Source organism: Ambystoma mexicanum, chromosome 2p, assembly GCF_040938575.1.
Source record: "Ambystoma mexicanum isolate Mex_15411 chromosome 2p, UKY_AmexF1_1, whole genome shotgun sequence".
Classification (NCBI taxonomy): domain Eukaryota; kingdom Metazoa; phylum Chordata; class Amphibia; order Caudata; family Ambystomatidae; genus Ambystoma; species Ambystoma mexicanum.
Genome location: NC_090923.1, coordinates 637,320,971 through 637,345,135, shown reverse-complemented (window position 1 = coordinate 637,345,135; position 24,165 = coordinate 637,320,971). Strand labels below are relative to the sequence as shown.

The window sequence follows — 24,165 nt, the reverse complement described above, 5'->3', positions numbered from 1 at the left end:
CTGTTAGATATGGAGAAGGCATTCGACTCCATTGAATGGAAGTACTTGTTCGAGGTGCTGGCATGGGTGGGGGTCCCTACATACTACATGCAAGCTGTGAAGCTGCTGTATTCGGGCTGCAGAGCCCAGATAAATATAGGTGGGACTTGGTCAGACCTGTTCTTGCTCGGGAGGGGGACAAGGCAGGCATGCCCGCTCTCCCCATTACTTTTTGCATTAGCTATAGAAGTACTGGCAGGCAGACTCCGGAAACTGCATGGACACAGAGGGCTGGGTATGGGCGGGCCGAGGGAGCTAATCTCAATGTATGCAGATGATGCAATTATTTATATTAGAAACCCTGAGATTAACCTTAAGCACCTCACACAAGAAGTGACTGAGTTCGGGGGATTCTCTGGACTCTGCCTGCATCAAGATGAATCTTCTCTGTTCCCGCTGAATGAGGGGACGGTTCCTCCAACTAGCACGGAGGGTTTTGGGTGGGAGCAGGACACTGTTACATACCTGGGGGTGGTAATTAGTAGGAAGGCCCAGTCCCTACTGGATAAGAATCATGGGGAGTACTCAAGGACATTGAGAGCAAAGATAGATAGATGGTGCAAGCTCCCACTCACGCTTATGAGCAGGATGGCTATTGCCAAAATGGTGGTTATCCCCAAGCTTTGTATATGTTCTTAAATATACCGGTTTGGCTGGGGAAAGGCTACTTCCGCGAGGTGAAATCTCAACTGATACGGCTAGCTTGGCATCCAAAAGCCCCACGAATAGGCTGGGAGACCTTAACGCAACCATGGGAGAGTGGGGGGGGGGATCAGAGCCCCGGATGTTGAGGCATATTTCTTGGCTGCCCAGCTGTGTTTTGCGAGATTTTGGATGCAGGTGGGGCGAGGGCCCCACATGTGCATATTGAGAGAGGCTCAGTGCACCCTTGTTCGCTGCAGGGTCTATTGATCTCAGGGATGGTAGCTGACAAATGTAAATTTTATCCGGTAGCATGTACAGTGCATTCTTGGAGGCAAGCTATGAAAAGGATCGGAGTTGAACATCCATTTGACCCAGGCATCTTGTTATGGCAGATCGGGGTCCTGGCGCCAACATGTGATATGTCCATTGTAAGGGAGTGGGGAGGGGCGGGGATTGAACACTTGGAGGATGTGTATCCTGACGGGAAGTTTGTGTCTCAAGAGGTGTTTGGGGACAGGATGGGCAAGGGCTCTCAATGTACATTACAATACTTTAGGATGAGGGCTGCCTTTAGAGAATGGTCGCCGGTCTTCCCCGATATCCCCAGACTACACCCCTGTTGCACTATATACGTAACTCCTTGGAGTGCAGCGGTGTGATAGCAACAATATATAAGATGATTCTAGCAGATACGCATCGAGATCCCCCCCCCCCCAGTAAAGGGCACTGGGAACAAGAGAGTGGGGTCACCCTAGGGGACAAGCAGTGGGAGAGAATATGTGGCACCACGCACACCTGTGCGTTCAGCTCAAGGTTGCAATTGATTCAGCTTAAGACCATTCACAGGGTCTACATTTCGCTGGCGCGTGTGCATAAATACAATGCAACAAAGCCTGCTATATGGCCGAGGTGTAGGGTCGATCGGGCGGATATGATTCATATGCTATGGGGGTGCATCAAGTTGCACTCTTTCTGAGAAGGTGTGTTTGGTACCATGACTGAAATTGTGGGGCAGGATGTCCTGTGCACAATGCTATGTGGCATCTTGGGCTGGTCACCGGGTATACCTAAGAAGTACAGTAAACTGTTAGCATCTTGTATGATAGTAGCTAGGAGATGCATCCTCAGGAAATGGACCTATGCCTCCCCTCCGGAGACAAATGGGTGGCTAAAGGACCTAATCCGGCTGAGTGATACTGATGAAGACAACGCTGCCCTGTGTGGGCCGCAGAACAGACCTAAAGATATCTGGGGTCCATTGACAGTGTATTTGATGGCGAGGGATGTGCAACTGGAATGAAGGAGGGGTTGAGATGCAGGGGCACGTTTTCTCACCCTGCCGATGTGAGCGCGAGGAGAAGATGACCATAATAAGGTTTGCCATATGTGCCCTGAGGCTTGCACAGTATTGTATGTTGTTAACTTGCAGTTGTGCTTGTATCTTCCTGATGCAATTGTGATATGGTCTGATGTGGAGGTGTGAACCAATTAATAAAGAGATGTTTAAAACATTTTTACAAAAATAAAAATGCCATATCATATCATATCCTTCTGCAACATTTTGTGTTGGAGTTACGCATTTCTCTTTTGAACATTTGTACACTACTAAAGGTCAACGACATTTTCCCTTTTCACCTTAGAGTTGATTTTTAGAAAGTGAGGGCCAGAATAGTACTTTCGACACGGAACGGTTTTTCTTTGGACATTCTGACATTGACAGACCGTTGGGTTTGGTTTTAGGTAGGGAAACGCCTCTTACAGCATGGACACAGGGTTTTTTCAACCCCCTTTTATTTTAATAAACGTCTTTGATCAAACCCATGAATTCCTTGTGTCTGAGTCTCATTCCTGGCTCCTCACATCTAGTAGGAGCTGAAGGCGACAGGTCTAAATATAGGTTTATGTGTATCCCCTCAGACAAGGTTAGCAGCCATTTCGGCAATCTGGTTTCTGAAGACCTTGGGGGCCGAAATGAGGCCCAAGGCAAAGATTTGTATTGGTAATGATCGCTTCTGATGGAAATTTAAAGGAAGCGCTGATGTGGGGGCCAGATCTTCACGTGCATGAACACATTCTGGAGATCCACAGCTGTCAGCTAGTCACACAGTTGTAAAGAGTTCTGCATCATTGCTGGGGTTATCATCTTGAACTTCTCTTGGGGTAAGAAAGGTTTAAAAGAAGAGGTCCAGGACCGTCCAAAGGCAAGCCTTGTTCATTTGTAGGATGGCAAAGAACCACTGATTGAAGCCCGATTGCTTCTGTGACAGAGGAACATGTTCTATTGTTCCCATCTGTAAGAGTGTTTAAATATATTGCTGCAGGGGTTGTGAATTCCACTGAGAAAAAGGCAGAAAAGGAGGAACAGAAGAATGATTACTCTTGCCCACCACCAAAAGAACCCAGGAATCAGTGGTTATTGATTTCCAGTGGGTTATGTGGTGATGGACCCTGCACCCCAATCCAGTGCTGTGGACCTCGACCATCAAATAATTTCGATGTCTTAGGCCCATGGCATGGGAGGGCGAGAGAAGACACCTCTGGGAGATCAACAAAGCTTTTTTTGTGGGAGATACTGAGGGGTATACTGTAGCTGAGGGAAAGAGCTGACTCTGCTTACCTGTTGCTCCAAACCTGGCTGGAGCCTTTGTGAAGACAGTTAAGAATGTTGCAGTCTGCATGCTTGTTTACTTATTGAGCTTGTCCTCAGTTTCAAGCATGAAGCGCTTGTGCCCGTTAAAGGGGAAGTCCAGAATTTTCTCTCGGACATCCAGCTGCAATTTAGTAGCCCTTGAGAGAGCCTGGAGAAGCAGAATTGCTCCTACAGCCCTGGTGACTAGGTGATAGTAAGACAACTCTGGCATGCCAGGAGTCACATGGCGAGCCTCTGTTAATCCTGAACAGACACCCACCTGATATCCTACCGACAGCAATGATAAAAAATTGCCCAACTCTTTCCACAACTTTACGTTTGCTGCCTCCATAATGGCTTCTCGGTTCAATTGCAGCAAAGCGAGGGCCGCGTTTTGGTAACATTTCTTGCCAGCGGCATCCTGCACTTGATCGTCCTTAATTAGAAGGCTTTGAGCAGAAGAGAAGGAGGATGAGGAAGGTTTAGCTTTCCCAAATAGTGTAGCCGCTGCCACAAATTGTGGAACATGCCGGAGGTTGATACATTAAGCAATCTCTCCCATGTACGGGTGTAGTAATGGATGTCCACTTATTTGGCTACCAGCAGAAACACTGGTTTTGCCCAGTTTGAATGCCTTCCACATCTGGCTCAAAATATATACCAGATGTTTCTGTAGATTTGAGCGACAGCACAGAGGAAATGATCCGGCCAGGGGCTCCCGTAATAAGCCTGTGCTGTAGCCTGCCTTAGAGACTCAGAGCATGACGGGACTAATTGTTCCGTCGTGTATTGCGCGAGCTTCACGCACAGCACCAAGCCAGCTTTGTCAGAAAGACCCTACCTGGTATTTACGTAGGGTCGATGACCTAGAATGGAGATCTGTGAGGTAGCCAAACCCACCCAACCCTTGTCACCACTGACTCCCAAATCCTACTCAGATTTTCCTAAGTGACAGAGAAAGGTGGGTGGAAGAAGGTTTGAGTAGCTTACCTGTAACTATTGTTCTTCAGCATGGGTCTGGCATGGATTCACATGCTCATGAATATTCCCCGTCGTCAGGCTCGGAATACTCGATAAAAGAAAAAAACAGTTTCACTTTCACTTTAAAACTGTATTTCTCCTCTAAACCAATCACTGTCCCCTGGGTCATACTGCCCCGATTCAATGACGGTCCTCTCCCTAGGACCCGCCTCTGGCAGCCATCTTCAGATTTGGTAAGCATGTAAAGTGGCAGTAGGACCAAAAAGAGCCACAGAGGGGCCACACGTGAATCCATGCCAGACCCATGCTAGACAACAATAGTTACAGATAAGTAACTTAAACCTTCTCGAACATGGGGTCTGGCATGGATTCACATGCTCATGAATAACGAATACACAGCAGTACAACATTACACAACCACGGGACGTGGCAAGGCTGAACAGAAGGAATTAACACTTTCCCCTCGAACAGACTCACCTCAAGCGAACAGGTTATGTAGCACTGCCTGGCCATCTCTGGATTCCTCCCTGGAATCCCTGTCGATGCAGTAGAACTTTGTGAATGCATGCGTGGACTCCACATTGCAGCCCTGCAGATGTTGAGCAGGGGCATACCAGAAAGGAACGCCGTCGTCGCAGAGATTGCTCTGGTAGAGTGGGCTCTCGGACGGCCCGGAAGAGGCAGGTTAGCCAGGCGATGACAGTGCATGACGCAGCCAGAGAGCCATCTTGAGATGGAAGCCTTGGACAAGGCCTTCCCATGATTCACAGGTCAAAAGTTCACAACCAATTGAGAAGTCTTCTGAAACCTCTTTGTGCGTGCCACGTAGAACTTCAAGGCACGAGCAACGTCCAGCGAATGTAAGGTCCTCTCCCTCAGTGACGAAGAGTTCGGGAAAAAAACAGGCAACACCAAAGGCTTGTTGAGGTGGAATTCCGACGGAACCGTCGGCATGAAACTGGGGTGCGTACGCAGTACCACCCTTGATTCGTAGAAAGTCAGAAACGGCTGCTTGCAGGATATGGCCTGGATCTCACCCACTCGTCTGGCTGAGATGATGGCCACAAGGAATGCCGTCTTCCACAAGAGAAACTTGAGTGAGGCTTGAGGCACAGGTTCGAAAGGTGCCCCCATGAGTCTTGTTAGGACAACGTTGAGTTACCATGCCGGTGCAGGCGCCTTCACCAGAGAGAAAGATGCTTGACAATTTGTGGGACCACAGCGAGGATCTACCTGGGGATCAGGTGTAGCGTGAGATGGCTGCCAGGTGTACCTTGATGGATGCATGAGCCAGCCCAGCTTTTGCCAAGGAAATCAAGTATGGAAGAATCTGTGGGGCCTGGACCCTCAGAGGGGTAATCTTCTGCGATCGGCACCACGTAGCAAAACGCTTCCACTTATGGCAGTAGCACTTTAGAGTTGATGCCCAGGCTTTGGCGAGTACCTCCCTGCAGTCCGCTAGCAGGTCATAACCTCCAAACTCTAAAGCTGCAGGAGCCATGCCTTCAGGTTCAGAGACACTGGGTCGTGATGAAGGACTGTGCCTCTCTCCCTGGTGAGTGGAATGGGACGAGGAACATCGCCTGTCCGATGGCCCAATGCCACAAGTCCTGAGCTTCCTTGGAGAGCACTGGGGATCGGATGCCTCCTTGCTTCCTGATGTAGAACATGGTGGTGGTGTCGTCCGTGAAGATCCTCATCACCTTGCCTCTTAGAGATCGTAGGAAAGACTTGAGGGCCCAGAACACTTCCCGTAACTCCAGGATGTTGATGTGCAGATCATTCTCCTCCGGAAGCCACAGACCTCTGGCGTGTAGTTGTCCGGTGTGAGCTGCCCAACCTTCCATAGAGGTGTCTGTGTTGACCGTCTCCTGGTATGGTAGGGTTTGAAATCCTGTTCCCTGGGCAATGTGGGAGTGTACCGCCCAACCACTCTATCACCCACCGGAACTCCTCTTTGAGGGGGATCTTGTCCGTAAAATTCCTGGACACCTGTATTCAACGTGCATCCAAAAATGCTGGTAGGTGTCGCATCTGCAACCCGCAGAGACGGGCGAGGTAGATGCAGGACAACATCATGCCCAAAAATACCTGATGGCTCGAACTGTGGTGAAAGTTAGTTGCCTTCAACCATCCCTGCCGACGAAGGCAAACTCTGTTTCCCATCTGTCAGAAGCCCGTATCGGCGATGTCCACTGTCACCGTAATGGCATGGTCCAATGCACATCCCCTTCCTTAAAGAGGGCGAGAGCCTCCGTTTTTCTTGTCATTGGGGAGGAATTCCAGGATAGGGCCCAGCTTGTTCCAAACCTCCCGGTCGTATCTGGACAAGGTAGCCAGTGCATTAGCCGTCTTGATTGTAGATGCTGTTGTGTAGATGTCTCTCTTCCCCATGGCGTCCATCTTCTTCCCCTGGTTGACCGGGGGGACTGATGATGTGGAGGCTGTGTAGGCTGAAAGTTTTCCTGCAGCGGCCAACACCCTACTAGTCCAGCGATGGTCGTGAACTCAACCACTTGGGTGCGGAGTCTGGCAACGCTTATTTCTTCTCCAAACTGTCTCAGTTGGTTGGAGCCATGCATGCGTTTTTCATAAGGGCTAGGCCTTCCTCCCAAATGTCTAAAAAGGGTACCGCCATGATCGCCTTCATTTTGGACACCCGTCGCTGATATATGAAGCCCTCCTCCTTGGTTTCCGTGGGCACAAGCTGGAACAGCTCAGAGGCCCTGGAGATCATCGAGTGGACTGATCCCACCTCAGCTGGTGGACAGCCTCTATAAGGGGCGTCCAGGTGCAGTGATTCGACGTCTGCCGGACGAACAAAGTCCTAATCTTCGTCGGTTTCCATGGCCATCTCCGTAGCAGTGCCTGTGTGCGTATCGGTCCGCTGGTTGAGTCGGGTCCCGGCGTGGTTGAAGAGGATGAAACTTCCTCTTCTTACGTGGAGGTTGGTTATAGGCCTGCGGTATAACAGGTGCCAGAGCTGGAGGCAACCTTTGCTGGATCTCAGTCACTAGGGTGTGGAGAGTTGACAGGATGTCCATGGATATGTCACTTGGCTGTGGAGGGAATGATGTAGTGCTAGGCCCTGCGCCGCCGTCCTCCTTGTGAACTGTATGGACAGGCACTTAGTCGTCGTCCATGGAGGAGATGTCCATTGGGTGAAAGTAAACCTTGAAAGGCTGCTCTGGGGCCTCCTGCCCCCCAACCCGCTTTTCCCTCCTGAGGGCCGTGTACCAGGACCTGAACCAGTGCCTTTCCCCCCCAAGGGTGCCCACAGCCTTTGCCGCTGCCTCAGCAGCTGTGTCACGCCTGGGAGGCAGGGATACTCTCTGTGCTGTAGGGACCACCCTCGTCGGGTAGCTACACCTGCCATAGCGGTTGCACCAGAGGATGTTGAAGCGGTCGAAGGCGTCTTTGGCTGTGACGGATGAGCCTTCTATGAGGCCTTCTTCTCTTCCTCCAGCCTTTGTTTCTCCGATTTGTCCCGTAACATGGTCGGGGTGGAGGACTTCCTCTTTGGGGAGGAATCCAATGGCAGGCTGGTTGATGAGGCAGACGGCGATGGCGATCTATCCGAACTGGGACCCGCATCAGCGGTGAACCCAAGGGAATCAGCCTTGCAGCTCTTGGCCTTCTCTTGGACCCCCACGAATTGGGCGTCCTCAAACGACTGACTTCCTACTGGAGGGAGACCGCTCCTCTGACCGACCGGTCTTGGGTGAGTCATGATCCTGCTCGGAGCACGGGTCAAGGGCCTTGCTCGACTTGAGCCATGCCGCCAGCCTGCTATAACTGTCTTTCTTGGTGTTCATCGAGAAGCCCAGGCATATCTCGCACCGATCCTCGTCGTGGTCTGTGTGCAGGCAGTACAGGCACTTCTGATGTTTGTTCTCGACGAAGACAGACCACAGCCCGCATTGGGTGCAGGGCCTGAAAAGTGTCGGCCCTCCTTTTTCTCCTCTGTTATGGTAGGAGGGCACGAAGGAGGCCCAAGACGGCCTTCCAGTAATTTTGATGAACAACTACTCTCGAGGGGCGCGCAACTTCATCGACAACGGATCCCTGTTGCCGGCCGATGAAGATAGTAGCACACAGGCTCTGATGGAAAATATAACTTTTCCGTGAATAAACTTGAAAAAAGTGCTACATAACCTGTTCACTTGAGGTGAGTCTGTTCCAGGGGTAAATGTTAATTGCTTCGGTTAAGCCTTGCCACCTCGCTTGGCTGTATAATGTTGTATTGCTGTGTATTTGTTATGCATGCTGGAGAAGGTTTAAGTTACTTACCTGTAACTATTGTTCTCCAGTATGGGTCTGGCATGGATTCACATGCAAACCCTCCCTTGCCCCTCTGCGGCTCTTCTTGGTCATACTGCCACTTTACGCGTTTACCAAATGTGAAGATGGCTCCCAGGAGAGGGGCTTAGGGAGAGGACTGTCATTGGATGGAGGCAGTATGATCCAGAGGACAGGGATTGTTGGAGAAATACATTTTTAAAGTGAAACTGTCTTTTCTTTTACTGAGGATTCCCAGCCTGTGCAGGGAATGCCTTATGTCTAAAGCCAATTTTGTCCGAAGGAAGCAGATGGGTTCCTTGGAGCCATATCACCGAAGCCTGCATCTTCATCTTCATCGGCCGTCTCAAGATTGAGCACCTCTTAACTGCCGAGTTTAAAACCGGGGTATTCAACAAGATCATCGGAATATCAGCCATGATATATTTTCCCCATTCCTGTATATTTTACGGGCGGCCCATCACCGGCTCCCTTTCCAGGCATGAATGAACTTCTTAGTGATCACCACCCCAATCAATTTATTAATACCCAAAAGTAGCCCCCCCCCCTTCGAACTATAGACCGCAACCTTGTAAACTTCACTGCGATCTTCTGGGTTCTGTCACCTATCCGGGTTATGGGGCTTGATTCCCACCCCCTCTCGATCTCTTCCCCAATCCCATTAAGTATCTCCTGAGGATAAGTATTCCCTTAGTTCAGCACGGGCCACCCCCTTATCCCTGCAGGAATACCTTTCATATGTCACTCTCTCTGCTCTTTCAAAGGACATTTGCTCCCAGTGGCAGAGCTTCCCTCCCCCCCTTACCTATTCCCTCAGGTGGGGTCCGCATTTTTGCTCCCCTTGTTCCTTCCTTTCGTTTATGGGTGACCTGCCTTCCATTTCTCCCTCTATGGGAGCGCTGGTGCTGTAGGATTCTTGTCCCGGGTCTCCTCTTGGTCTCCATGTCTCCTATCTTCATCTTCTCCCATCAGCTTGGCGACCTCTTCCTCCTTGGGGATAGTGTATCGCTGACCTTTCCATTCGAAGCGGAGCCCACATGGGAAGGCAGGGAAATCATTTAGGGGTCACAACTGTGACCCCTGAGGTCTCCCTTGCTACCACTGTTGTCTCCCTTGTACCCCTAAGAGAATATGTAAAAAAAGATATATTTTTTTTTTAATGCTAGCTCCTGGTCTGTGGGCAGTACTATGTGGCTCTTTGCCTCTGGAGTGGCTGGCCTTGTTCAGGGCTCTTAAAAAAAGAAAAACAATTAAAAAAAAAAAGGAACCAGCATTCCACAAGTCTAACACTTTCAGCAATGGCCCTAAATAAGAAAGAATAGGAATACAAAATCAACGGTCTTTATGGAATTCTACACAATAATTGCTAGACTCATTAAAGGTGTATTTCAGGCATACTTCAGGGAGTGAGTCACTGATTTAGCTTATACCTCAACTCGGCCTTTCATCCTTCTGAGGTCGTTGACTGAGTAACAATAGTGAACTTGTGCTGTTGGTGATGAGCTGCATTCTCTATATGCAGTTTTAACTTGAGGAGCAACTCCATTTTACCCTGCTGCTTTTCTGAAGGGCCGCACTGCAAGCATTCTGCTCTTGCCGCCCATAGCCCGTCCACAGCTGCCAGAGCGGGGAGGAGCTTCAGCGTGCCACGTGAAGGATCACGTGACCGGGAAGGAAGGATATTTTCCCAACACGAACACCCATGAGGCGTAAACCCTGGTGGCAGAAGGGCTGGTGCTGTTTGGCTGTTTGGCGTGGACAGCTGCCGGATGCTGTAGTTAAGTAAGCTTTCTACCTTCTGTGTTCATTCGATTCCAGTGTTTCATAAACAGCTTTTTAATTTGGGCCACATCAACAGCTAAACTGTTGCCTTCGTTGTGTGCTGCCGGAGACTGTGGAGCTGCAGACTATTTTAAATAACTGCAATCTCTTTGATCTGGCTATATGCACCCTCAGTAAAAGGTTTGCTATTAATATTATCTCTTATTATGCAATCCGGCCTACGGAGTCAAAAAGGCTCCTCTATGTTCCATGATGTTATTTCAGTGGACCCTGTTGGCTGTAGCCAACTATCCCCTGCACTGCCTAAGTATTGGCCACTACCTAGTGGTCAATTAACTGCATCGAACTCACTATGTGCTGTACCTTTCCCCGTGAAAACTATATCAACCCTGAAAGACGGCTTATCATCTAGCCTTTTTATTGCAAAAACTACAAGTCCAAATCATAAGGAATCTCCTTCTGTTGTACCTAGCCATAAAGCTCTGATTCACAACTCTGAGGCTGGGAATGCTTTTATTATTCCGCCTACTCCTATTGATAAATTACAGCATAAAACCGTAGACAATTAAAACTATCCCAGCCTATAATAGACCAAACTTTTATGGACAAATATATTTTGAAAGCAACCTCCACAAGCACCGAAATTAAATTACCCAAAGCTTTTAGAGGCAATGCTATGCTGGACCATTCAGCAATGTCTACACAGGTGTTTTTTGGCGGAAATAATATTATTACTAACATTAGTATTATTGAATGCCCGGATAAAGCGCTGAATCTGCCCTCTGCTGTTGAAATCCCAGTAAATTCTACTTCACCGCCTCAAGAGGCTCTGTCCCAGAACACTCCAACTGCCTTAACTAATAGAATTGAAGGTATTGATTCAAAAAATGTTGACTTTGGTGAGGAAATAAGCTCAAGGGCTGGAAATCAGAGCAATGCAAACTCCCCAAGTCTACATCATACCTTGAAAGACTTGGACGAACGGATTTGTTCGACTCATCCGACAGTTTCAGCCTTAAACGTACTCAGCTCATTTGTTGAGCTGTATGATAACGTTTGGGCTGAATTTAAGTCTGTCCAAAGATCAATGACATCATTTAATCTGAAAATTGATTGCATAGGCACTGAAATATTGGTAGATTTAACTAACGAAGTGGAATGGATCAGAATTATCTCAGAAGTTGGCTCTGCAAATTCCCTTACTGGTATCACAGGATGAAATGATAGCCCCAGTATCTGTGCATGTTTCCGTAGTACCATCACTAATAATAGAGATATCCGACAATCTTTCTACTTTGGATGCCTCTAGTAGTGCTTTACCTCAAGGACAACCAAAGATGACTATCTGCTGGCCCCGGCTCCACTATTGCTCCCTCACCCTGTGTAATTAACCCTACTCAGAATAATTCCAATCCAATCTCTAATCTAAGCCAGCTTCCACCTATTGTGATTCCAACTACACTAGAAAGTGCTCTTAAGCATACGGTTCATAAAAAAACTTAAGCTCTACACAAACCGCATCTTATTAAGCGGGAAATGACTACAAAACAATCTAACTTAGTATTTCCCAAAACTTCTACACTTACTTCATTTAATGCGAACTTAAGGTCCGGTCCATTCCTGAGGGGCAGAGCTCTTGCGCTCCAAATCTAATTAAGATCAATTTGGCTGATTCTACTGTTCGAACTGACAGTTGTATTATAACTAATTTCCAGGCGCCCGGTATGTTAAAAAGACCTCTACTACAGAACTCCTTGGTCCCCTTAAAAATGGTTGGCCCTGAGGTTTCTCTACCCTCTTCAAGTGTGAATTTGGGCTCCACAACTGCTTTACATCAAGGATGTGGCTGTGGCAAATTTAAGACCTATGAAGAACGTTCTATGCCACTCATTGTGCCTCAGAGTAATACTCTGATCGAGGCCCAAGGACTTTCAGTCACTAGGACTGATCAATCCTCTTCTATTTGGGGACCTATTCAACCCCAACTCCCTAGGAATAAGTATTCCAATCAGTCTGTGACCCCTGTACTTCCATTGAATTTAGGATAGGACTGGGGTCTGCTTTCGGGGGTTAACATTCCAGCAGCCCCTACCCATCCATCAATTTGGGAAGGTATTCGCGTTTGGTGGCACGTCTGCATAAACCAACTGCCAGACCTCAGCATTTAGATCCTGTTGAAATGCAAATGCATTAATCTAAAGAGGTTTCAAAATCTACCCGTGGGCTCTCTGTGACGACAAGAAGGCACTAATACACCCAATCAGAAACCGCTGCATTTGGTAAAAATCCAGAGTTTGCTAGAACTGGAAGTTCCAATTTGTCTGAACAGATGCAATGTTCTGACCATCTTCTCAGAAATTCCAGCACTCTCTAATATCTTTGAAAGACATTGCTAGAGTGGCTTTCCCAGACAGAAATCTGCAAGATATCAGTCTGATTCTTCTTGCCTCCCTACTAGTTAAGGAACTCATCCTTACCCAGACGGATTCACTGCGGGAATTGGGTTTTACAGTTGAATCTGCATCAACGTGGGAAACGTTACCTTTAAGGTCTTCTGCTATACATCCACCAGTTAAACCATCACTGGTCAACCCAGGTGGCTCCGAAGCCAGGTTTAATCAAAGAATTCTACCCAAACAGCAGGCTAAGGACGTTGATTGGGCCTCTATCATCTCCACCTTGTGGAAAAACGTGTACCCTAGGCCAACCCTTCCAGAGACATTGCTAAGCTCTTTCTCGGATCTATGCCTTAAATCCTGGAACTCTAGAGGCAATCAGCACCTATTAACAAATTTGGAAGCCTACAGCTGCTGAGAGATGCCAATATTATCTGTATCCAGGAAACTTGGATGACATCGACTCCATTATTGGATGGCTATCAAATGTTTGATCAACCTGCAAGACATAATTTGGGAGGTAGACCCTCAGGAGGTCTAATTGTCGCGGTTGATAATTGTTTTGGTCTACATGGCAGTGCCCTTTTGGACCTTCCATATGGGGCTCTGGGTGTTGACCTTACTTCTAGTAGTGGTCATCTGACATTACTAATTATTAACATCTACTGGCATAGTGGTGTTGAACTGTTTGTCTATTATCACCCAGACTATTCTTGATTGGATGCTTGCTAATGATTCAGGCCATGTTCTATTGGCTGGGGATTTAAACTATGACTGTATATTTGATTATTCATTCTGGGATATCTGTGAGAAGAATGCCTCAAACTTGTGTCACTCGAGGAAGAAAAAAGATGGCTACACTTGGTATACTGGGTTAGGCAATATAGGTTTACCACCTTTGTGGGCCCGTCCACACGCCTCACTTGAAAACCCCACTTGGCATACCTGGCGGCGTGGGCATTCTTCCTCTATGCTTGATTACATATTTGTGGATGAATATTTTTGTTTAAGCTGTTGGCAGAAATTCATATGAATACCTGGAGTGATCATGGTATCCTAACTGCAATATTTAAAATCTGCCATCCCCAGGGGTCCTATCGGGCCGATCTTCTGGTTTCATCTAATTCATCTGGTTCTGCGAATCGGTGGTCACCTAAAAACATTGACGCCTTGAACCTTAATTTAAGGGCTATGCTCAACCAGACTACTTATGACTGGAAGATGGCAACTTTTAATACTGCAACGGTTACATCCCTTGTACAAGTAGCAGTGGATGAACTGGGCACTAGCTTGCTTGTCGAACCCCAGCTAGTAGGCATACCCATTGTTATAACTTTGACCTGGCATTAGCAAAATCCATTAACAATAAAAGCCTAAGGAGTCTTCGATTAACAAACCTTGATATGACCGTACGTCTAGGTCTTATTAGAAAGATCAAACAAGGTTACAAAAACTATTTTAAAACAATCAAACACCAGCATTTGCAACAGGACTCCGAACTAATGCTCCAGGTCATTATGAAGGTGAATGTTGGATCTTTCTGGTCAATTGTTAATGGACAAGATAGCAACTCAGCTACTGCTCTATTAAATCCAATTGCGGAACAGGGCTGGGTTGATTTCTATTCCAACAGATTTGCTCCCAATTTATTGCAGGAAATTAATAACTCTGGTCACTATGATTCTTTGGGCCCTTTTCCTAAATGGGAACCTCCCATTGAGACTGATATGGTTCTACACCTAATCTTAAAATCCAAAAGATCTAGAGCCCCTGGTCCAAACGGGCTTACCAATAACACCTTTAAAGCTGACCCTAATCCTTGGGCCAATCTTCTGTGCCTTGAGTTCCGAGACATTCTTCAATCTGGTGTCTGTCCAATTTCTTGGTCTTCGGCACGTGTGATCCCAATTTTTAAATGTGGCAGTAGGTCCGACCCAAAAAACTATCGGCCTATTGCGTTGATTGTAAAATCCTCTCGGCTTTACTTCTTTCGCATTTGAAGGATTGGGAAAAAACTAGCCATCCGTTGAGTCCCTTCCAAACGGGCTTTCGCAAATCTCATTCTACAAACATTAATGGGATTGTGGTTAAGTCCATTCAGGAGGCTGCCTGGACATCTGATAGAGGCCCTACTTTTATGGCCTCTGTGGATCTCTCGGCAGCCTTTGACTACGTTGACCGACATAGGCTATGGCGCAAACTCGCTTCTTGGGGCCTGCCGAGGCGATTATTGAACCTTCTGGAGGGGGGTTTATAATAATTTGGGTGTAAGAATACGGCTAAACCAAAAGGGGGACATGTCAGCTGTGGTCCGCACATTCCGGGGGGTGAGACAGGGGTGCGTCTTAGCCCCTTGGGTGTTTAATCAATATTTCTCTGATACAGCGGAACGTTTATTTAAGGAGGGTCTCCTAGCACCAAGACCAGGCTCTGTGAAGTTTATTTGGTTGGCCTATGTGGACGACTTCTTATTATTTGACCTCACTAAAGTGGGGCTACAACGTCTGCTAGATGTGTTTGCCAACTATGCCAAGCTTAATGGTTTGATCATTAACCCCATTAAAACTAAAATCTTAATTTTGTTGAAAGGTCCTTTTAGGAAGAAAGTTAACTCTTGGAATTTGGGGGGCGTAAGAGTAACTAGCTCCCCCTGTTTTACTTACCTTGGCTATTATGTTGGGGCCAGTAGAGGCTCGAAAGGGCAGATTAATCTACTCTTGAATAAAGCCAAGGTCCTTGCTAGGCAGATCCCGTCACAACCCTCGCCAAAAACCCCCTCTGGCAAACCCATTGGCCAGGTGAGTCAGGATTCAGGCCTCTAGAGCCTGGCATCCTCTTCAAAAGCCCTCATGGGGCCAGGCTGATACACCATGAACAACAATGTGCTTGGGAACTACTTTATTGTATTGTCAGCCAACATTGAGGCATCCACATAGCTTGGTTCCTAAGAACCAAGCTATGCGGTCTAGTGTTTTGGGTATGGCAGGCCTGGAACTACTTTCCCTGGTACTACTTTACCTGGGCTATATAAACCACACCCTGACTGCAGAACATGCTTCGTGTTACTTTGCAGCTTGCAACATGACGCTCACCGTGTCCAGCTATTCCCTCGAACTTCGGAGAAGCAGAACCTGCAAGGAGACAAAAGGAACATCATTAGCAGGAGCATCTAACCTGCAGTCTTCATCTTTAAACACTTGCAGCTACTGAGAACAGCTTCCTCGAATCTGCACGCCTCCCGGACAGAACGACCTGAAAATGGAAGATAGAGGCAACATTAAAGAAAGCTGTAGAGACATTTACAAATTACGAACTGCTCAAAAGGCTTCTTGGCTGGTCGCCTCTCGGCTGGCACCACTCCGGACATTCCACTCGCGCTGAAGGACACCGCGACCTACAAGGAAGGAAAACACAGGTTAGCAAAGGCAAGACTTTGCAGCGCTGCGCATAGCGCTTACTTACCGCATCATAGCGCTCTTAATGCGCCATCATTTACCAGCGCGGCTCAACCAAGCCAGTTCGCCGCGCTGAAGCTTGCATACCTAAGGGAGAAAAAAGACATTTTAAACAAAGAAAGGCATGCAGGATAGCAACAAAACTAAAGAACAGCAATAAAACCTACCTGAACAATATCAAACGGGCCCGCGTCAGTGAAGTAACTGGGCCGCACTCGCCCATGAAAGACAACGCGCCCCTGCAAAGAAGGCAGGACGGAGAGCCCGCCTAATTCTAGCACAAGGCAGAACCTTCCCCGCAGACAACATCAGGGCAAAGCTGAAAAGCATACCAGCGAGTAACCCAGCTGGGTGGCGTCCCTGCGGATACCAAGTGAGCGTTACAGATCCTTAAAATCAATCGTAAATACGGCCTATTCTCTATTACATCTGTTCTTCTTTTTTTCGAGGGCAAAATAGCCCCGAAATTGATATATGGCCTGGAGCTATATACGGGGTTAGCTATCTCCAAGCTCGATGTGATAGAAGGGGCTATTTGGAGACAGGTTCTAGCTCTCCCGAACGCTGTACCTTTGGCTGCGATCCTGTATGAGCTAGGCTACATCTCCTTAAAATCTCGAGTTTATTGGAGAATGCTTATGCTCTACGCTAAACTTAAGGCAGCCACATCCGACACCCTATACAAACTGTTTGGTAATAATATCAATCTATCAGGCTTTGTCATGATGCCTACCCCCAGGCATCCGGACCAAGCCCATCAGCCCCGGGAGCAGGCATCTAGATGTTTAGTAAAACCTCAGCAGCCCCGGCTAGGGGCTATCTGGGTTCAGTCCTGGCACCTTAGGCGCCAGGCTCATAGTAGAAATCAGTCCTAGCGCCTAAGGCGCCAGGCTCATAGTCATTACTTACCTCAGGCAGACCATGCTGCAAATGACTCCAATCCAACATGAAGCCTGAAAGGGACTATTTTTCTACAGGGACTATTTTTTACTTGGGTGTGGTTCTAGGGACTTCTTACCTGGGACCACTTTTGAGGCTATTTAAACCACACCCAACCAGCAACACACGCTTCGCGTTATTCTGCATCCAGCAGCGTAACGCTCACCGTGCCTGCAGCCTGCATCCAGTCTTCTGCCACGCCTGCCTCGAATCCGGAGCTCCTAAAACAAGGAGGAAAGAAAGGGACAAGGTTAGAAAACTAACTTATTTCTATTCCACACCTGATTCTGGATCCATCTCGTCTCCGGACCTGTAAAGAACATCATTTCTGCACGCGCCGCACCTCCAGCTGCAGCGCCGCGCCATACTCGCCAGTCTTCATAGTATCCTTCGGGTCGGCGCTGCCTCCATCATTTCTACGCCGAACTTCGGCACCTAGGAGTCAAAAGAAAACCACAAGGTGAGCCGAGGGAACCAACAAATATAATTCTTACCACCATAGACTTATCTGATTTACCACCGGAGGCATCCTTTTGTGACTCTCCATATTTTCCTGTGCCGCATCTGTAAAGAGAGACAAAACAACACGCTTTCCACGTGCAACATTTACCGGACAGCGCCGGGTAATACAGACTCTTACCTGAGTGCCACCAGCTGCCACAAGAGCATCTTTTCACGAGCCAGCTGCAAGACAAGAAAGGAAGGGGGGAACAAGAGTGAACATCGGACATATTGAACTCTATGAACTTAATACTTACTGGTCCTCGCCAGGAACCTCAGATTCAATACTCTCCGGAACTCTCCCGAGCCTTCAAACCAGTGAAGTAACTGGAATCGACGCGCCCCTGCAAATCCACGCAGGATGGAGAGCTCATCTTTCAAGAATATAAGGTGAGATTGCTGTGAAGGCATTTCGGAGGTGATTAGTTGGGGAGGACTGTGGGGGTGCCATCACTTGAATCCACAAGTGATTAAATCCATCTCTCCACTTGCAGGAGAATATTTCTACGGGTTAAGCAGACAAGATTAGGAGGGCAGATCCAGTCAGTCATCGCTGCACTACGCATCACATGGGTGGAGACCGCAGCTGTCCGTGTCTGACCGACGCCCCTGTGGGAGCCAGGTGAGCATAACAGGCTTTCTATTGAAATTTCCCAAGATGTGTGAAACTATTCTTTGTAACATTGGGTCAGACATAGAACAGCTATCAACCAATCCTACAAAAACTAAAATGAAACTGTGGGACTATGATTGGTGACTCTTTTCACTCATACAGCTCTATTTCTCATCTGGCACATGAACATAAGAAAAGAGGTTCCCTCTCTCCACTTCTCACGATCTTTCCTAACCGGGCCCATCGACAAGTTCTACTCAAATTGCGCTGGAATATCCTTCCAACAATGGACACCAAACTGAGGTGGAAACAGATTTTGGAGGCACACCAGTTTTTGCAGATTTTGCTATTTAGTCCCTGAAACGGCCAAACATCTTATTCTGTTCTGCACACAATTTAAGGTGCTTAGAGATTCTTGTCTGAGTGCATTAAAGATTCTATATTTGGGCCTATCAACTGATCTGGTTTGGCAACGGTGCTTGTGTATTCATACTATGTGCGAGGGTTTGGCTTTGTCTGGGTTTATTCGTAATCTCTATTTGGATCACATGTGATCAAATGTTTGCTGCTTGTTGTTGTGTATTAGCCTAAAGGCTCCTACTAATTGTTAATTGCTAGTACTTTAATCGATTTTTATTCTTATATTGTTTGCTAATACACCAATTGCATATGAATGATTGCATATGAATTATTTCTATCTATTGCTAACCTGTTTTTTTGCTCAACTGTTTTTATTGCTTGTTCTATTTTTATAAAGGTTTAAGTATATTTGTATTTTATATTTGTAAGTATATTTGTTCTATATAAAGCGCTTAAGCGTAAGTGCTATATAATAACACATCATTATCATTTGGCCATGGACGTCTGCTATTAACGATACATATGGCGATCCATTCTTGGAAGAAATGTATATCACATTTAAAGTGATCTCGTAACATATTTTTCATAGTGTACTTAGGAAAAATGCTATGTGATGCCACTTCCTGTTTTGTCAAGGGGTGAAAGCTCATGATTCATCGCATCCCGTGGTATCACTTTGGGCTGGGGTCAAATGACATGACTTCACGTGATATCATCAGAGGTCAAGGGTCGTGTGGAGTCACTTCCGCCACCCCTGGCATTTTGGTGAAACGACGTCCCTGTGGGAACATCCATCGATATGTTATATCTTTAGATTTGAGCCAGCCGGTAACTATACTTAGTCGCTTCCTCTTTAGGAGGGTCACCTGGGCCAGGTCTTGATAAAGTGATGGTGAGGATTCCTGAAATCGCACCGGTTTCTGTTTTCGGACCACTCGCATAATGTCCTCTTTTATTTTGTATAAATGGACCCTGGTTAGTACTTCTTGGGTCAGGTTCTTGCTCAATTGGTATGAGGAGTACAACCTATCAGTGCGATCCAAGACGATCTCCCATTCACTTGAAGGCTCCAGTGATTGGCGGAACAGAGCCAGGACATATTGTTGCAGGTCTGCGTCCATTATGGATTTAGGGATCCCACGAATATGTATATTGTTTCGCTCGAGCTTCCTCATTGTATTGCCTTTGTTTCCAGAATATTTTAGCCCCCCTTATTTCAGTACCTTCCCTCTCTTGATTCTAATACCTTTTCATTGCTGTATATCATATCTCAGCCTATGCCCTGTACATTGTTATGCTCATGTTTTCTATCAGTGACATTTACTGTGCACTTTCATTGGTCTTTGCTTATTGATTATGTTTTGGTACTAGTACCGCCTGTTTTGTTTAGACCTTTTGCCTGTTTTTCTATATATTTCGTATAGATTTCTCATTCTTTCATCTTCCTCATTTTTTCTTTTTTTTCTCTTTTCCTTTTTTCCTTTTTTTCTTGCTTCCTAATTGAAAGTGTTTGCTTTGTTTTTATGCTGTTATTTGTTAATAAGCTTAAGGTTTTCAAATGTAAACCAAATGCTAAATAATTTTTTTTTTTTAAAAGTCATGCTAGAAACACGCATTGGCAAAGCCAACATTTTTGGATTGGGTCTAAGAATTAGACAGGCATTTGCCTGAGACTAGCTCATATGCCCAGCTACTGCCAGCTGTTTCCAACTTAAGCCCAGGTACTGCCAATATTAACGAACTAGTCACTCCCCCAGCCAGCACCGAAGAGATAACCAAAGACAAAGCCTGGTGCGCTAGCATTCAGTCTGCCATGCTCAACAAAATAAAACTCCTCCAGAACAAAATCCAAAACCATTGCAAAGACCTCCCTAATCAAAAAAACAACCACCCCTCTCAAGACAATTGTAGTATTTTCAATCACGCACAATTCTCTTTCAGAGACGTCACTGAACTGGAGGTCCTCAATCTTATCAAAAACCTCAAACCATCTCTCTGCAAAGCAGACATCTGCCCGCCCAAACTCATCAAGGAATGCGTTAATGACCTAGCACCCCTGATTATTACCTTCATCAACACATCCTTCCAAACAGAACCGTCCCATACAATCTCATGGAAGCCTGGGTTCGGCCACTCCTAAAAAAGGCCACGCTTGACCCAACAAATCCCAACAACTACAGACCGATAACGACAGTCCCGTTCCTCTTAAAAATCCTAGACAAAGCAGCTCACAACCAGATACAATCATACATAAAAGCAAACTCCATACTAGGCAAAAGACAATCCGGATTCTTTGTTGGGCACGGGACAGAATCCACCTTATTGGACCTAAAAAATCAAATCTCACAGATCATGGACAAAGGCAAACCTGCACTGCTCTACCTACTCGATCTATCAGCTGCATTTGACTTGGTAGACCACCAAACACTTATCACTCACCTCACCCATGCAGCTAATTTCTCCAAACAAGCAGCATCCTGGATCACATCCTTCCTTGAAGGTAGAGCCATGAAGGTCTACTCGGACACAACAAACGCAGACCCTACCCACCATCAACTGCGGTGTTCCCCAAGGATCTTGCACAGCCCCCACACTCTATAACCTCTTTACAAAACCCCTCTTCGACCTACTGGACTCTATGGGTATAGCATATACCAACTATGCAGACGATACCCAAGTACTTATTCGCCAATCTGGACTATATCACCAAGACACCACGACCCTTCACAACATCTATGCCACTATCCAAGCCTGGATGGCAATCAATGGCCTCTGTCTTAACGGGGAGAAGACTGAAATCCTCATCCTTGGCCTAACAAACACAATAACGAAACTAAGCCCCCAATACGCCAACTTCAATATAAACACTTCCATCCCTGTATCATCCACCGTCAAGACTCTAGGTGTTCACATTGACGCAAATCTATCGATGAACAAACAAGTCAGCTCCATAGCCTCTGCATCTGCATTCAGCACCAAACTCATCAATGCCATTAAACCATACCTATCCACCCCCAACCGCCTGGCCATAGCTAGAGCAACTATAGGCGCCAAACTCGACTACTGCAACGCCCTCCTAGCTGGCATCTCTGCCAAGAACATTCAAAGACTGCAAACCACACAAAACAATGCACTCAGAGCCACCCTGAGCATCCCTAAAAGAGACCATATATACCACGCCAGACGTGAAGCACATTGGCTCCAGGTCAAAGACCGTATCACTCTGAAAATCCTCACCATCACACACAGATGTATCTACAAAACCGCCCCAACTTACCTATCTGAAGCATTATCCAGGACCACATCCACTCGCCCCACCAGAGCCCAGTACACCAACCAGCTACAACCACCACACATAAAGAGAGCTACAGCTGGAGGTTTAGGCTTCTCCTACATTGCACCAAAACTTTGGAACTCGCTCCCGGCCACCCTTAGAGCTGAAACCTCCATCCATGTCTTCCGCAACAACCTCAAGGCCACGTTCCTCAACTAGCCTTGCCCTGGCATTCTGATTGTAATATAATACAAATGTATATCTTTATTGTAACCTGTACATATATTACCAATGATTATATAACTATTTTGTACCCTGTATATATATGATCTAATGACTATGTAACTAAGCCTTGTACTGTAACAAGTGCCACAATGTCCTCAGACTGTTGTGCGCTATATAAATAGGAATGAAACAAACAAAAACAAACAAATTATGGTTGTGCCTGGAAAACACCAATCGCATGCCTACAAAAAGGCCAAAACGGGTGGCTTTGTATCACACTTTGTACCAACTTTATATCACACTTGCCCCACTTGGCATAATTTTCACATGATTACATAACTAGTGAGGTGTCCATGCCGTCAGATCGCCTGCAAGGCAAGTGCTTGGTTGAGAGATCTGTGAGCAACGTGCAGTCAGGTATTTGCATCTGCACAGTGCCAACTCAGCCCTTCATACTTCCTATATGTTGAATACTATTTAAACTGAATAATAACACACGTTACAGCATTTAAAAGCTACCGCTACCGTAGAGGAATCTGGTATCAGGCACCATATGCAAAAACAATATCATATTTTGTACTATTTACTGACATAACACAAACTCCATTGCGTTTGTAGGTTATACTACTTACTAAATGCCCCAGGAATGCCCATTCTCCTCATGGCATGATACATTGTGTAGCGATTTTGAGAACACCATATCCACAGTGTCCCAGTTATATCATATCCACCTGTACGTCTGCAGTGGGTGTCTTTGCCTTTAGTACACAACTTTGCACCTTGTTGCATTTAACCTAAACTGCCACTGCTTTTTATCTAAACGCCCTTTCAGTGGTTCGACCTTGAAATGGTCTTGGCAACATACAAATAGTAAACCCATGCCTTACTGCTTCTCTGAAATAACACTGATGAGTGCATTGAAGAGAACCAGTTCGATAATATAGACCTATGCCACCCAACTTGTATCACCTTTCAATCTAATCTGACACCCTTCACAAAGACATTTGCTGGCCCGGTGTGGCCTTTATCACAACGATTTACATATAAGTGTGTGGCAACGGTATTATTGGCGTTAGTGCCTCCAATGTACTGTTTTATAGTAAAGATTGTGACGAGGGGTGGGTCTTGGTTAGCAAGATTGGGTGAACCCCAAATAAAGTACAAACTCGAAAACTAGAAACCTTCTAGAGCAGATAGCGCAATAACAGGAAGACATATAGTGATATCTACCAGTAAAATATTAGCTCCTTCCTCACATCGTTACGCAATGATCATTACGTTTTTCTGATTACCAGACTTCATTCTGTTTACATCTCAGACACAGAGGTCGGTCACTTACCCAGGAGAACTGCAAACCCCATTCGGCAAAGCACTGCTGGGAACAGCATCCATTCGGCCACGAACACGGAGTGAGGCCCCCCTGAAAGGCAGAAAAAGAACCAGCTCTGTAAAGAAAGGCAGGGTGCAAGCGTTTGTGTTCTCCAACAAGAGGTTAGTTGGCAGCAAAAGAACTGTGGTTTCTCTCCATATTGCTATGAACAGGTGCTCAAGTTCATCCAATAGTGACAGGAATGGAAATGGGTCATCAGGACTCCATCCAGCATGACATGCAGTTCGAATCTGAAAAGAGGTTACAGGGAAGGGGCTACATACTGATAGCCCACTGGATTGGACCAAAAGCACCAATAAGGAGGGCAACGGGCTAGACAATGCACCTGTTTTTCCTTTTTACTACAATGGGAAAAGGGGTAACCAATTCCCAGCCTGACGAGCGGAATATTCACAGCATGTGAATCTATGAAAGATGCCAATGCAGGAGAAATGGAGTTACATGTAAGAAACCTGCCTCTTGCTGTGACCAGGTGCACCGGTGTTCAAGTTCATCTAATTGTAACAAGAATGGAAATGGTCCATCAATCATGAGTGGGTAATTTATTTCAAGAGGGAAATATCACAGGGTTGGTACACTAAAATTCAGCGCAGTCAGACAGAGAAAGTGTTCAATTTAAAGTTGATGCCCTTCTGAA

The 24,165-nt window shown here is 46.5% G+C and overlaps 1 protein-coding gene across 2 annotated transcripts in view; it reads right to left on the bottom strand.

Moving 5' to 3' along the window:
- The window catches only part of LOC138566630 (acylamino-acid-releasing enzyme-like), a 1,701,869-nt gene that overhangs the window by 469,037 nt on the left and 1,208,667 nt on the right, over positions 1–24,165 (bottom strand). For both annotated transcript variants that reach the window (XM_069644170.1, XM_069644171.1), the window contains exon 18: positions 23,478–23,558. In XM_069644170.1, the coding sequence (XP_069500271.1) occupies positions 23,478–23,558 (81 nt within the window). The remainder of the gene's footprint in view (positions 1–23,477; positions 23,559–24,165) is intronic.